At 47.5% G+C, this 12525-nt stretch overlaps 1 protein-coding gene across 4 annotated transcripts in view; it reads right to left on the reverse strand.

Moving 5' to 3' along the window:
• Positions 1-258: 258 nt before the first annotated feature.
• Positions 259-12525, reverse strand: part of selenoj (selenoprotein J) — a 28695-nt gene continuing 16428 nt past the window's right edge. For all 4 annotated transcript variants that reach the window (XM_068032981.1, XM_068032983.1, XM_068032980.1 and 1 more), the window contains exons 5-8: positions 9507-9636; positions 8038-8205; positions 6202-6330; positions 259-1514 (exon numbers count right to left, since the gene is read on the reverse strand). In XM_068032981.1, coding sequence (XP_067889082.1) covers positions 1390-1514; positions 6202-6330; positions 8038-8205; positions 9507-9636 — 552 coding nt within the window. In that variant the 3' untranslated portion in view covers positions 259-1389. The remainder of the gene's footprint in view (positions 1515-6201; positions 6331-8037; positions 8206-9506; positions 9637-12525) is intronic.

The following is a 12525-nucleotide window of genomic DNA, read 5'->3' on the forward strand; positions in this document are numbered from 1 at the left end:
ATGATCAGTTTTAACACAGGTGCTCAAAAAATAAAAATATAAAAAATAATGGAAGCACTTTGGTAACACTTGTCTAGTGCGATCTATCTCTCTCATTATTCTGTGCATCGAGTTGGTTGGAATGATTCGTGTGATGCTGTGGTGGAGCAACCACAGGGTAACTGAGTCTCCCTGACCCCCCAAACCAGATCCCTGGACCCCAGGCAGTGTCTTGTGATCAGTAATTCGCAAATCAGCAAAGCCTTTGGGCAGACAGTGTTTGTCAAATGTGCCTGTTTATTTCTCAAATTTCCAGAGCCCTGACTGAGCTCAGAGATTTGCTGCTCACGATCAAAAGGAAAGGTGTGGGGGGGGGGGGGGGGGGGAAGGAAGGGAAAGTGAGGGAAGGGGGGGAGACAGAGAGAGAAAGAGAGAGACAGAGGAGAGAAAGGGAAGAGAGAGAGGAGAGAAAGGGAAGAGAGAGAGGAGGAGAGAGGGAAAAGAGAGGGGGAGAGAGAGGGAGCGAAAAAGGAGAGAGGGAGGGGGGGAGAGAGAGGGAGGGAGAGAGAGAAGGAGGGGTAATAGGGAGAGAGAGAGAGAGAGAGAGAGAGAGAGAGAGAGAGGTGACTTTCAAACAACATCTTATCCTGTCAGTGAACTTGAAGGAGAGAGGGGGAAGGGGGGAGAGAGGGAGGGGGAGAGAAAGGGAGAAAGAGAGAGGGTGTAGAGAGAGAGGGGGGAAGAGACAGGGATGGAGAGAGGGGGAGGGGGAAGAGAGAGGGGGGAGATGATAGAGAGGGAGGGGGAAAGAGATGGAAAGGGACGAAGAGAACTGGGGGTAGTGAGAGTGAGGGAGAGAGAGAGAGAGTGAGAGTGAGAGTGAGAGTGAGAGTGAGAGTGAGAGAGAGTGAGAGTGAGAGAGAGTGAGAGTGAGAGAGAGTGAGAGAGAGTGGGAGGGAGAGAGGGAGGGAGAGAGGGAGGGAGAGAGGGAGAGAGTGAGGGAGAGAGTGAGGGAGAGAGGGAGGGAGAGAGGGAGGGAGAGAGGGAGGGAGAGAGGGAGGGAGAGAGGGAGGGAGAGAGGGAGGGAGAGAGGGAGGGAGAGAGGGAGGGAGAGAGGGAGGGAGAGAGTGAGAGAGAGTGGGAGGGAGAGAGGGAGGGAGAGAGGGAGGGAGAGAGGGAGGGAGAGAGGGAAGGAGAGAGGGAGGGAGAGAGGGAGGGAGAGAGAGAGGGAGAGAGGGAGGGAGAGAGGGAGGGAGAGAGTGAGAGAGAGTGGGAGGGAGAGAGGGAGGGAGAGAGGGAGGGAGAGAGGGAGGGAGAGAGGGACCAGTGATTCTGCACCACCCCTGGTGAGATCAGCAAGCTAATGGTGCAGCTCGCATGCACCTGTTACTGGGTTTGGACATTCTTGCCTCACACGGACAGTCGGAGAGCGACGAGAGCCTCTGAGAGTTTCTTAATGGAATCACCATGCTGGGTCTTCCTGACCCAGTCAGTGGGAATCCCGCGAGATCCAACTACTGCCCCAACACAGGCACCTGGAACAGACCAAGAGATAAAGCTCATCAGGAAAATTAACCACTATTATACCCGCTCCCCACTCACTAATATCCCAGCTCCCCACTCACTAATATACCAGCTCCCCACTCACTAATATACCCGCTCCCCACTCACTAATATCCCAGCTCCCCACTCACTAAAATCCCAGCTCCCCACTCACTAAAATCCCAGCTCCCCACTCACTAATATACCAGCTCCCCACTCACTAATATACACACTCCCCACTCACTAATATACCAGCTCCCCACTCACTAATATACACACTCCCCACTCACTAATATACACACTCCCCACTCACTAATATACCAGCTCCCCACTCACTAATATACACGCTCCCCACTCACTAATATACCAGCTCCCCACTCACTAATATACCAGCTCCCCACTCACTAATATACCCGCTCCCCACTCACTAATATCCCAGCTCCCCACTCACTAATATACCAGCTCCCCACTCACTAATATACCAGCTCCCCACTCACTAATATACACACTCCCCACTCACTAACATACCAGCTCCCCACTCACTAATATACACACTCCCCACTCACTAATATACACACTCCCAACTCACTAATATACACACTCCCCACTCACTAATATACCAGCTCCCCACTCACTAATATACCAGCTCCCCACTCACTAATATACACGCTCCCCACTCACTAATATACACGCTCCCCACTCACTAATATACACGCTCCCCACTCACTAATATACCAGCTCCCCACTCACTAATATACACGCTCCCCACTCACTAATATACACGCTCCCCACTCACTAATATACCAGCTCCCCACTCACTAATATACACACTCCCCACTCACTAATATACACACTCCCCACTCACTAATATACCAACTCCCCACTCACTAATATACCAGCTCCCCACTCACTAATATACACGCTCCCCACTCACTAATATACACGCTCCCCACTCACTAATATACACGCTCCACGCTCACTAATATACACGCTCCCCACTCACTAATGTACCAGCTCCCCACTCACAAATATACACACTCCCCACTCACTAATATACACACTCCCCACTCACTAATATACCAGCTTCCCACTCACTAATATACCAGCTCCCCACTCACTAATATACCCGCTCCCCACTCACTAATATACCCGCTCCCCACTCACTAATATACCTGCTCCTCACTCACTAATATACCTGCTCCTCACTCATTAATATGCTTGCTCCTCACTCACTGATATACCCGTTCCCCACTCACTAATATACCAGCTCCCCACTCACTGATATACCCGTTCCCCACTCACTAATATACCTGCTCCTCACTCACTGATATACCTGTTCCTCACTCACTGATATACCCGTTCCCCACTCACTAATATACCCGCTCCCCACTCACTGATATACCTGTTCCTCACTCACTGATATACCCGTTCCCCACTCACTAATATACCTGCTCCTCACTCACTGATATACCTGTTCCTCACTCACTGATATACCCGTTCCTCACTCACTAATATACCTGCTCCTCACTCACTGATATACCTGTTCCTCACTCACTGATATACCCGTTCCCCACTCACTAATATACCCGCTCCCCACTCACTAATATACCCGCTCCCCACTCACTAATATACCTGCTCCTCACTCACTGATATACCCGTTCCCCACTCACTAATATACCCGTTCCCCACTCACTAATATACCCGTTCCCCACTCACTGATATACCTGCTCCTCACTCACTGATATACCCGTTCCCCACTCACTAATATACCTGCTCCTCACTCACTGATATACCTGCTCCCCACTCACTGATATACCCGTTCCCCACTCACTAATATACCCGTTCCCCACTCACTGATATACCTGCTCCTCACTCACTGATATACCTGCTCCTCACTCACTGATATACCTGCTCCTCACTCACTGATATACCTGCTCCCCACTCACTGATATACCCGTTCCCCACTCACTAATATACCTGCTCCTCACTCACTGATATACCTGCTCCCCACTCACTGATATACCCGTTCCCCACTCACTGATATACCTGCTCCTCACTCACTGATATACCCGCTCCCCACTCACTAATATACCTGTTCCTCACTCACTGATACACCTGCTCCCCACTCACTGATATACCTGTTCCCCACTCACTAATATACCTGCTCCTCACTCACTGATATACCTGCTCCCCACTCACTGATATACCTGCTCCCCACTCACTGATATACCTGCTCCTCACTCACTGATATACCCGTTCCCCACTCACTAATATACCTGCTCCTCACTCACTGATATACCTGCACCCCACTCACTAATATACCTGTTCCTCACTCACTGATATACCCGTTCCCCACTCACTAATATACCTGTTCCTCACTCACTAATATACCTGTTCCTCACTCACTAATATACCTGTTCCCCACTCACTAATATATCTGCTCCTCACTCACTGATATACCTGCTCCCCACTCACTGATATACCCGTTCCCCACTCACTAATATACCTGTTCCTCACTCACTAATATACCTGTTCCTCACTCACTAATATACCTGCTCCTCACTCACTAATATACCTGCTCCTCACTCACTAATATACCTGTTCCTCACTCACTGATATACCTGTTCCTCACTCACTGATATACCTGCTCCCCACTCACTGATATACCTGCTCCCCACTCACTGATATACCTGCTCCCCACTCACTAATATACCTGTTCCTCACTCACTAATATACCTGTTCCTCACTCACTAATATACCTGCTCCTCACTCACTAATATACCTGTTCCTCACTCACTGATATACCTGTTCCTCACTCACTAATATACCTGTTCCTCACTCACTAATATACCTGCTCCTCACTCACTAATATACCCGTTCCCCACTCACTAATATACCCGTTCCTCACTCACTAATATACCTGTTCCTCACTCACTAATATACCTGTTCCTCACTCACTAATATACCTGCTCCTCACTCACTAATATACCTGCTCCTCACTCACTGATATACCTGCTCCCCACTCACTGATATACCCGTTCCCCACTCACTGATATACCCGTTCCCCACTCACTAATATACCCGCTCCCCACTCACTAATATACCTGCTCCCCACTCACTGATATACCTGCTCCTCACTCACTGATATACCTGCTCCCCACTCACTGATATACCTGCTGCTCACTCACTGATATACCCGTTCCCCACTCACTAATATATCTGCTCCTCACTCACTGATATACCTGCTCCCCACTCACTAATATACCTGTTCCTCACTCACTGATATACCCGTTCCCCACTCACTAATATACCTGCTCCTCACTCACTAATATACCTGTTCCTCACTCACTAATATACCTGCTCCCCACTCACTGATATACCCGTTCCCCACTCACTAATATACCTGTTCCTCACTCACTAATATACCTGCTCCCCACTCACTGATATACCCGTTCCCCACTCACTAATATACCTGTTCCTCACTCACTAATATGCTTGCTCCTCACTCACTGATATACCAGCTCCCCACTCACTAATATACCAGCTCCCCACTCACTAATATACCCGCTCCCCACTCACTAATATACCTGTTCCTCACTCACTGATATACCCGCTCCCCACTCACTAATATACCTGTTCCTCACTCATTAATATACCTGCTCCTCACTCACTGATATACCCGTTCCTCACTCATTAATTTGCTTGCTCCTCACTCACTAATATACCCACTCCTCACTAATATACCCGCTCCCCACTCACTAATATACCCACTCCTAACTCACTAATATACCTGCTCCTCACTCACTGATATACCCGCTCCCCACTCGCTAAATACCCGCTCCCCACTCACTAATATACCCGCTCCCCACTCACTAATATACCCACTCCCCACTCACTGATATACCCACTCCTAACTCACTAATATACCCACTCCTAACTCACTAATATACCCGCTCCCCACTCACTAATATACCCACTCCTAACTCACTAATATACCCGCTCCCCACTCACTAATATACCCGCTCCCCACTCACTAATATACCCACTCCTAACTCACTAATATACCCGCTCCCCACTCACTAATATACCCACTCCTAACTCACTAATGTACCTGTTCCTCACTCATTAATATACCCGCTCCCCACTCACTAATATACCCACTCCTAACTCACTAATATACCCGCTCCCCACTCACTAATATACCCACTCCTAACTCACTAATATACCCGCTCCCCACTCACTAATATACCCACTCCTAACTCACTAATGTACCTGTTCCTCACTCATTAATATACCTGCTCCTCACTCACTAATATACCCGCTCCCCACTCACTAATATACCCACTCCTAACTCACTAATATACCTGCTCCTCACTCACTAATATACCTGCTCCTCACTCACTGATATACCCGCTCCCCACTCACTAATATACCCGCTCCTCACTCACTGGTATACCTGTTCCTCACTCAGTAAGATACCCGCTCCCCATTCCCATTCCCCCACACAAAGCTACTCCTCATCCAGAGCCACAGCCTCCAATACACCGAATTTACTCCGCAGTCTTGCCCTCTGCCATTCCCATCCTCTCCCAGTCTCCCATTCTCCTGCAGTCAGCCACTCCTCCCTCTCCTGCTTTCCCCTCCCACCTCAGCTGCTGACCCTTGCTGTGCTGCACTCACCCACAAAACTGAGCCGGCTGCAATTGCATCCTCCCGCGGCCATGGTGAGTCGCATCGTGGCAGGGTAATCACTTAGGCTGGGCGTCACCAGTAGACAGTGCAGGGAATTCAGCAAGTTCCCGGGGATAGCTGTGGAGTGCAGAGAAAGAATAAAGTCTGGATCAATGATGGGGCAAAACAATGAGATCTAGGAGTACTGACAGACTGATGTCGGGATTATAGATGCACTGATTTTGGGATTACAGATCCACTGACCCCGGGATTACAGATCCACTGATCTCAGGATCACAGATCCACTGACCCCGGGATTACAGATCCACTGATCTCAGGATCACAGATCCACTGACCTCGGGATTACAGATCCACTGATCTCGGGATTACAGATCCATTGATCTCGGGATTACAGTTCCACTGACCTCGGGATTACAGATCCACTGATTTTGGGATTACAGATCCACTGATCTCGGGATCACAGATCCACTGACCCCGGGATTACAGATCCACTGATTTTGGGATTACAGATCCACTGACCGCGGGATTACAGATCCACTGACCGCGGGATTACAGATCCACTGATCCCGGGATTACAGATCCACTGATTTTGGGATTACGGATCCACTGATCCCAGGATTACAGATCCACTGATCCCGGGATTACAGATCCACTGATCTCGGGATTACAGATACACAGTATTGTATTCCAGACAGCCAACAGGTGAACAATGATACTGCAGCCAATCTTACTCCATTTTACATTTATTTACAGTGTTAAACATGACAAGCACAGACCTCCTAACTCAACCACACCAAAGTTTCAATAAGTGTCTAATTATATATTTTTCAAATTATTTTCATGAGTTGTGGGCGTCGCTGGCTAGGCCAGCATTTATTGTCCTTCCCTAATTGCCCTTGAGAAGGTGGCGACGAGCTGCCTTCTTGAACCACTGCAGTCCGTGTGGTGCTGGTACACCCACAGTGCTGTTAGGAAGGCAGTTCCAGGATTTTGACCCAGTGACAGTGAAGGAACGGTGATATAGTTCCAAGTCAGGATGGTGTCTTGGAGGGGATCTTGCAGGTTAACAGGTTGTTGTTGTTTAAAGTGCTGTTTGATAGCACTGTCAATGACACTTTCCATAACTTTGCTGATGATTGAGAGTAGACTGATGGGGTAGTAATTGGCCGGGTTGGATTTGTTCTGCTTTTTGTTGACAGGACATAGCTGGGCAATTTTCCACATTGACGGGTAGATGCCAATGTTGTAGCTGTACTGGAACAGCTTGGTCTGGCCTACATGTGACTCCAGATCCACAGCAATGTGGTTGATTCTTAAAATGCCTCTGAAATGGCCACTCAGTTCAAAGGCAATTAGGGACGGGCAACAAATGCTGGCTTAACCAGCAATGCCCACATCCCACAAACGGATAAAAAAAAATCCACCACCTTCAACATTCACTCCCTTCACCATTGTGGGTGCACCTACATGCTAAGGGCTGCAGCAGTTCAAGAAGGCAGCTCACCACCACCTTCTCAAGGGCGATTAGGGATGGGCAATAAATGGTGGCCTAGCCAGCGACGCCCACATCCCATGAATGAATAAAAAATAAATTCCCTTCTTTCCCTTTAAATAAAAATTCAAGTCCTAGAAACAGATGCCCCCCCCCCCCTCCCCCCGTTGGTGATAACTTCAATAAGTGCCTGTGTTGAGTGATCAGCCTTTCCTATTGGTGAATCTAACATCTCTCCCTCCCTGATGCAGCCACATCCTGACACCGAACCCCCCCCCCCACCCCGCCCCCCAAACCACCCCCTCCCTGATACCCCACTGCTCCCAATTTACCACACGAGCTGCCAAACTTTTGCACCACTTCACGGTGAGCTGTGCCGTGCAGTTTCAGGACCTCGGGTAACTTGTTGGCAATGATGCTGAGCTCCGGCCGACCCTTCATCTTCTCCAGGAATCCTTCCTCCTGCGGGCGAAGAAGAAATTCCTCCAGAACGGCAGCAGCTGCGGAGGGTCAGAGAGGTGGTTAGAGTGGAGGTGAAACTGGGACACAAGGACTTTTAAACAGGGCCTTGGTCTGAGGCACCAAGAAAGCAGTATTAAAATCATAGAGTTATAGAGCAGAGAAACAGGCCCTTCAGCCCATCGTGTCCGTGCCAACCATCAAGCACCCATACAACCTAATCCCATTTTCCTGCACTTGGCCCGAAGACTTGTATTCTATGGTATTTCAAGTGCTCATATAAATACGTCTTAAATGTTGTGAGGGTTCCTGCCTCTACACCCCTTCAGACAGTGTGTTCCAGATTCCAACCACCCTCTGGGTGAAAACATTTTTCAAATCCCCTCTAAACCTCCTGCCCCTTACCTTAAATCTATGCCCCCTGGTTATTGAACTCTCCGTTAAGGGAAGGCGTTCTTTCCTATCTACCCTATCAATGCCCCTCATAATTTTGTATACTTCAATCAGGTCTCCCCTCAGCCTTCTCTGCTCCAAGGAAAATAACCCTAGCCTATCCAGACTCTCTTCATTGCTGAAATGCTCCAGCCCAGGCAACATCCTGGTGAATCTCCTCTGCACCCTCTCCAGTGCAATCACATCCTTCCTATTGTGTGGTGCTCAGAACTGTACACAGTACTCCAGCTGTGGCCTAACTAGCGTTTTATACAGCTCTAACATAACCTCCCTGTTCTTATATCCTACGCACCGGCTAATAAAGGCAAGTATCCCATTTGCCTTCCTAACCACCTTATCTACCTGTGCGGCTGCCTTCACTGATCTATGGACAAGTACACCAAGGTCCCTCTGACCCTCTGTACTTCCTAGGGTCCTACCATCCATTGTATATTCCCTTGCCTTGTTAGTGCATAAGGTCTTTATGGCAAACAAGCCTCCCTGCTCTCTGTCAGATTAATGCACCTTCCCCCATACCCTCCCACCGCCCTTCTCCCCATATTCCCCAATCCTACCTACACACCTTCCCCCATATCCCTCACCCCCACCCACCCACTTTCTCCCTATATTCCCCAATCCCACCTTCCCCCATATCCCTCACCCCCACCTACCTATCTGACTGGGAATTGGAGTACGTGGGGGTTCTATCATTGGAGGAAGATCCTGCACCTAAAGAGGCAGCAGTGCTTTTTTGTGACCCTGACTATCAGACAATTCCAATCCCAGTGTATCTTTAATTGGAAAAGCAGAACTGTGGTTCAGTGTGGAGCTCCTGAGGTGCATTGGCACCTGGTTTGGTGCAAGAAACACGACCAACACAACATGGGGACAGCCCAGGACTGACACCTACCTGCGATGCTGCATTTCACAGCCAGATTGTCGTCCTGTGTGATTCGTACTGCCTCTTCCACGTACTGTGGGAGTTTGGGGTCTCCAGCGTACAGAGCGACGAGAGGTGCAACCTTTGCCACACCGTCCATCTGTCAAACAAGAATATTGGCAATTCACAGCCAACCACATTTTAATACATATTAATGGCCTGGATTTGGCCATACAGGGCATAATTTCAAAGTGTGCAGATGACATGAAACTGGGAAATGAGGAGGATAGTAACTGACTTCAGCAGAACATAGACAGACTAGTGACAGGTGAAAGGGCAATGTGAAGTGATGCATTTCTGTAGGGAATATGAAGAAAGGCAATATTAAATAAATGGTGTAATTTTAACAGGGGTGCAGGAACAGAGAGAGCTGGGGGTGTATGTATACATATCTTTGAAGGTGGCAGGACAACTTGAGAAGGCTTTACAAGAGCATACAAGATCCTTGGTTTTATAAATAGAGGAATAGAGTACAAAAGCAAGGAAGTCATGCTAAACCTTTAGAAAACACAGGCTTGGCCCCAACTGGAGTACTGTGTTTAAGTCTGGGCACCACACTTTAGAAAGGATATCAAGGTCTTGGAGAGGGTGCAGAGGAGATTTACCAGAATTGTTCCAGGGATGACGGACTTCAGTTATGTGAAGAGACTGGAGAAGCTGGGATTCATGCAGGGTTTTGATAGAGTAAATAAGGAGATACTGTTTCCAGTGGAAGGAGGGTCAGTAACCAGAGGACACAGATGATTGCCAAAAGAACAAGAGACAGCACAAAGATACATTTTTTATGTAGGGAGTTGTTGTGATCTGGAACGTGCTGCCTGAAAGGACAGTGGAAGCAGATTCAATAATAACTTTCAAAAGAGAATTGGAAAAACATATGAAGGAAAAAAAAATGTACAGGGCTATTTTTTATTTATTCATTCGTGGGATGTGGGCATCGCAAGACCAGCATTTATTGCCCATCCCCAATTGCTCGAGAAGGTGGTGGTGAGCTGCCATCTAAAACCGCTGCAGTCCATGTGGGGTAGGTATACCCACAGTGTTGTTAGGAAGGGAGTTCCAGGATTTGGACCCAGTGATTATATATTTCCAAGTAAGAATGGTGTGTGACTTGGAAGGGAGCTTGCAGGTGGTGGTGTTCCCTTGCTCTTCTAGGTGATGGAGATCGCAGGTTTGGAAGGTGCTGTCGAAGGAGCCTTGGCGAGTTGCTGCAGTGCATCTTGTATATGGTACACACTGCTGCCACTGTGCGTCGGTGCTGGAGGGAGAGAATATTTTGTGAAGGAATCTGGCCATAATAAGGGGTTATAAGGTTCAAAGAGTTATTTTCCTATGAATTATGGATTAAAAAATGAAAAGCAGGGTTCGTCCTCCTCAACAGGTTAAAAGTTCATAGGCATGCCTCTGGACATGCCTTGGAGTTGAAGGGCTTACCTCATCTTAGAGCATTGAGGCAGCTTCTGATAAGAGGGATTCACTCCTGAAAAGTCACAAGCTTCATCACACAGTAATAACACAGTTTGCAACCACTCATGGAAGCTACCACAGTGTAATAGTTGATAAGATAGTCCTTTGCGGACAGCCCTAAACCAGTCAACTGAAATTTTGACAAAACTGACCAAACCCAAGAAACTGAATGATAATCTTGAAACACAGTTAAGTGACTAAGGAAATTGACCACCATGAGAGGCTCCCATCTTGCTGCTGGCCTCGTCTTTCTTCGAAATCAAAGATTGTGAACCCTAACCAGAAATTAACAGTTATACAGCCTTATTTGGGAAATAGAAGGGTATGAAACCACTTGCAAGAGCAGTTACACCCCCATAACTAGTAAATAAACTAGTTAAGCAGCTTAGAAACATTATAAATATTGAAACCACACAGTGGATCTTTAGATTTGTTGGATTCTTTCCAGCGTTTCTCACAGTAAAGGTACGAGTTCCTGTGGCAATGATAGTTCTCCCTCCAATTGGTATAGAGGTATCTCGCTAAACTCCGCAGCTTTCTACTCAGGGATTTAAGGTAAATGCTGCTTTAAATATTTATGTCTATCTCAAATATTCTACTGTAACAATATTTAGACTTAAAACTTGGATTCTTTACTAGAAATAAGATGACACTTTCTTTTCCTAGAACTATTAACTTTGCGATTGACTTCCCATCACATCTGAATTGCATCTTCGGTTCTTTAATAAACTTTTATATAATTTAGAAAATATATTGTCTCATATAGTCTTCTGTATCTCAAACTCGACAACCTGTCTCTGTACACTCTTCAGTGGGGAGGTACATTATTGAGGAGAGCTGCCCGGACCCTTATAATATCTGGGTTGTTATAATCTGGCTAAAACTTGATGAAAAGGCTATCTGGAGAACAGTAATATTCTCTGCAGGTTCCTTTCCTTTGGGGAGAGTTAGATTAGTTCTTCAGATCCATTCAAGTGTCTGTGAGATCTGTCTTTCTCAACATTAAGTGAGAGCGATCATCTGGGGAGTATGCCTGATCCGGGATAACCCAAAAAGGGGCTAGGATTATAATCCTAGTTGAAGGTGGTGGATGCCAATCAAGCGGGCTGCTTGGTCCTCAAGTGAGCTGCTTTGTCCTGGATGGTGGCGAGATAGTGTGGAACTGCACTCATCCAGGCAAGTGAAGAGTATTCGATCACACTCCTGACTTGTGTCATGTAGATGGTGAGCCATTCACCAAAGAATTCCCAGTTTCTCACCTGCTCTTGTAGCCACAGTATTTATGTGGTTGGTCCAGTTCAGTTTCTGGTCAACGGCGTCTCCAGGATGTTGATGGTGGGGAATTCACTGATGGTAATGCTGTTGAATGCCAAGAGGAGGTGGTAACATTCTCTCCTGTTGGAGATGGTAATTGACTGGCACCTGTGTAGTGCAAATGTTACTTGCCACTTATCAGCCCAAGCCTGAATGTTGTCCAGGTCCTGCTGCATGCGGGCATGGACTGCTTCAATATGTGAGGAGT

The sequence above is a fragment of the Heterodontus francisci genome, chromosome 6, assembly GCF_036365525.1.
Source record: "Heterodontus francisci isolate sHetFra1 chromosome 6, sHetFra1.hap1, whole genome shotgun sequence".
Lineage (NCBI taxonomy): Eukaryota > Metazoa > Chordata > Chondrichthyes > Heterodontiformes > Heterodontidae > Heterodontus > Heterodontus francisci.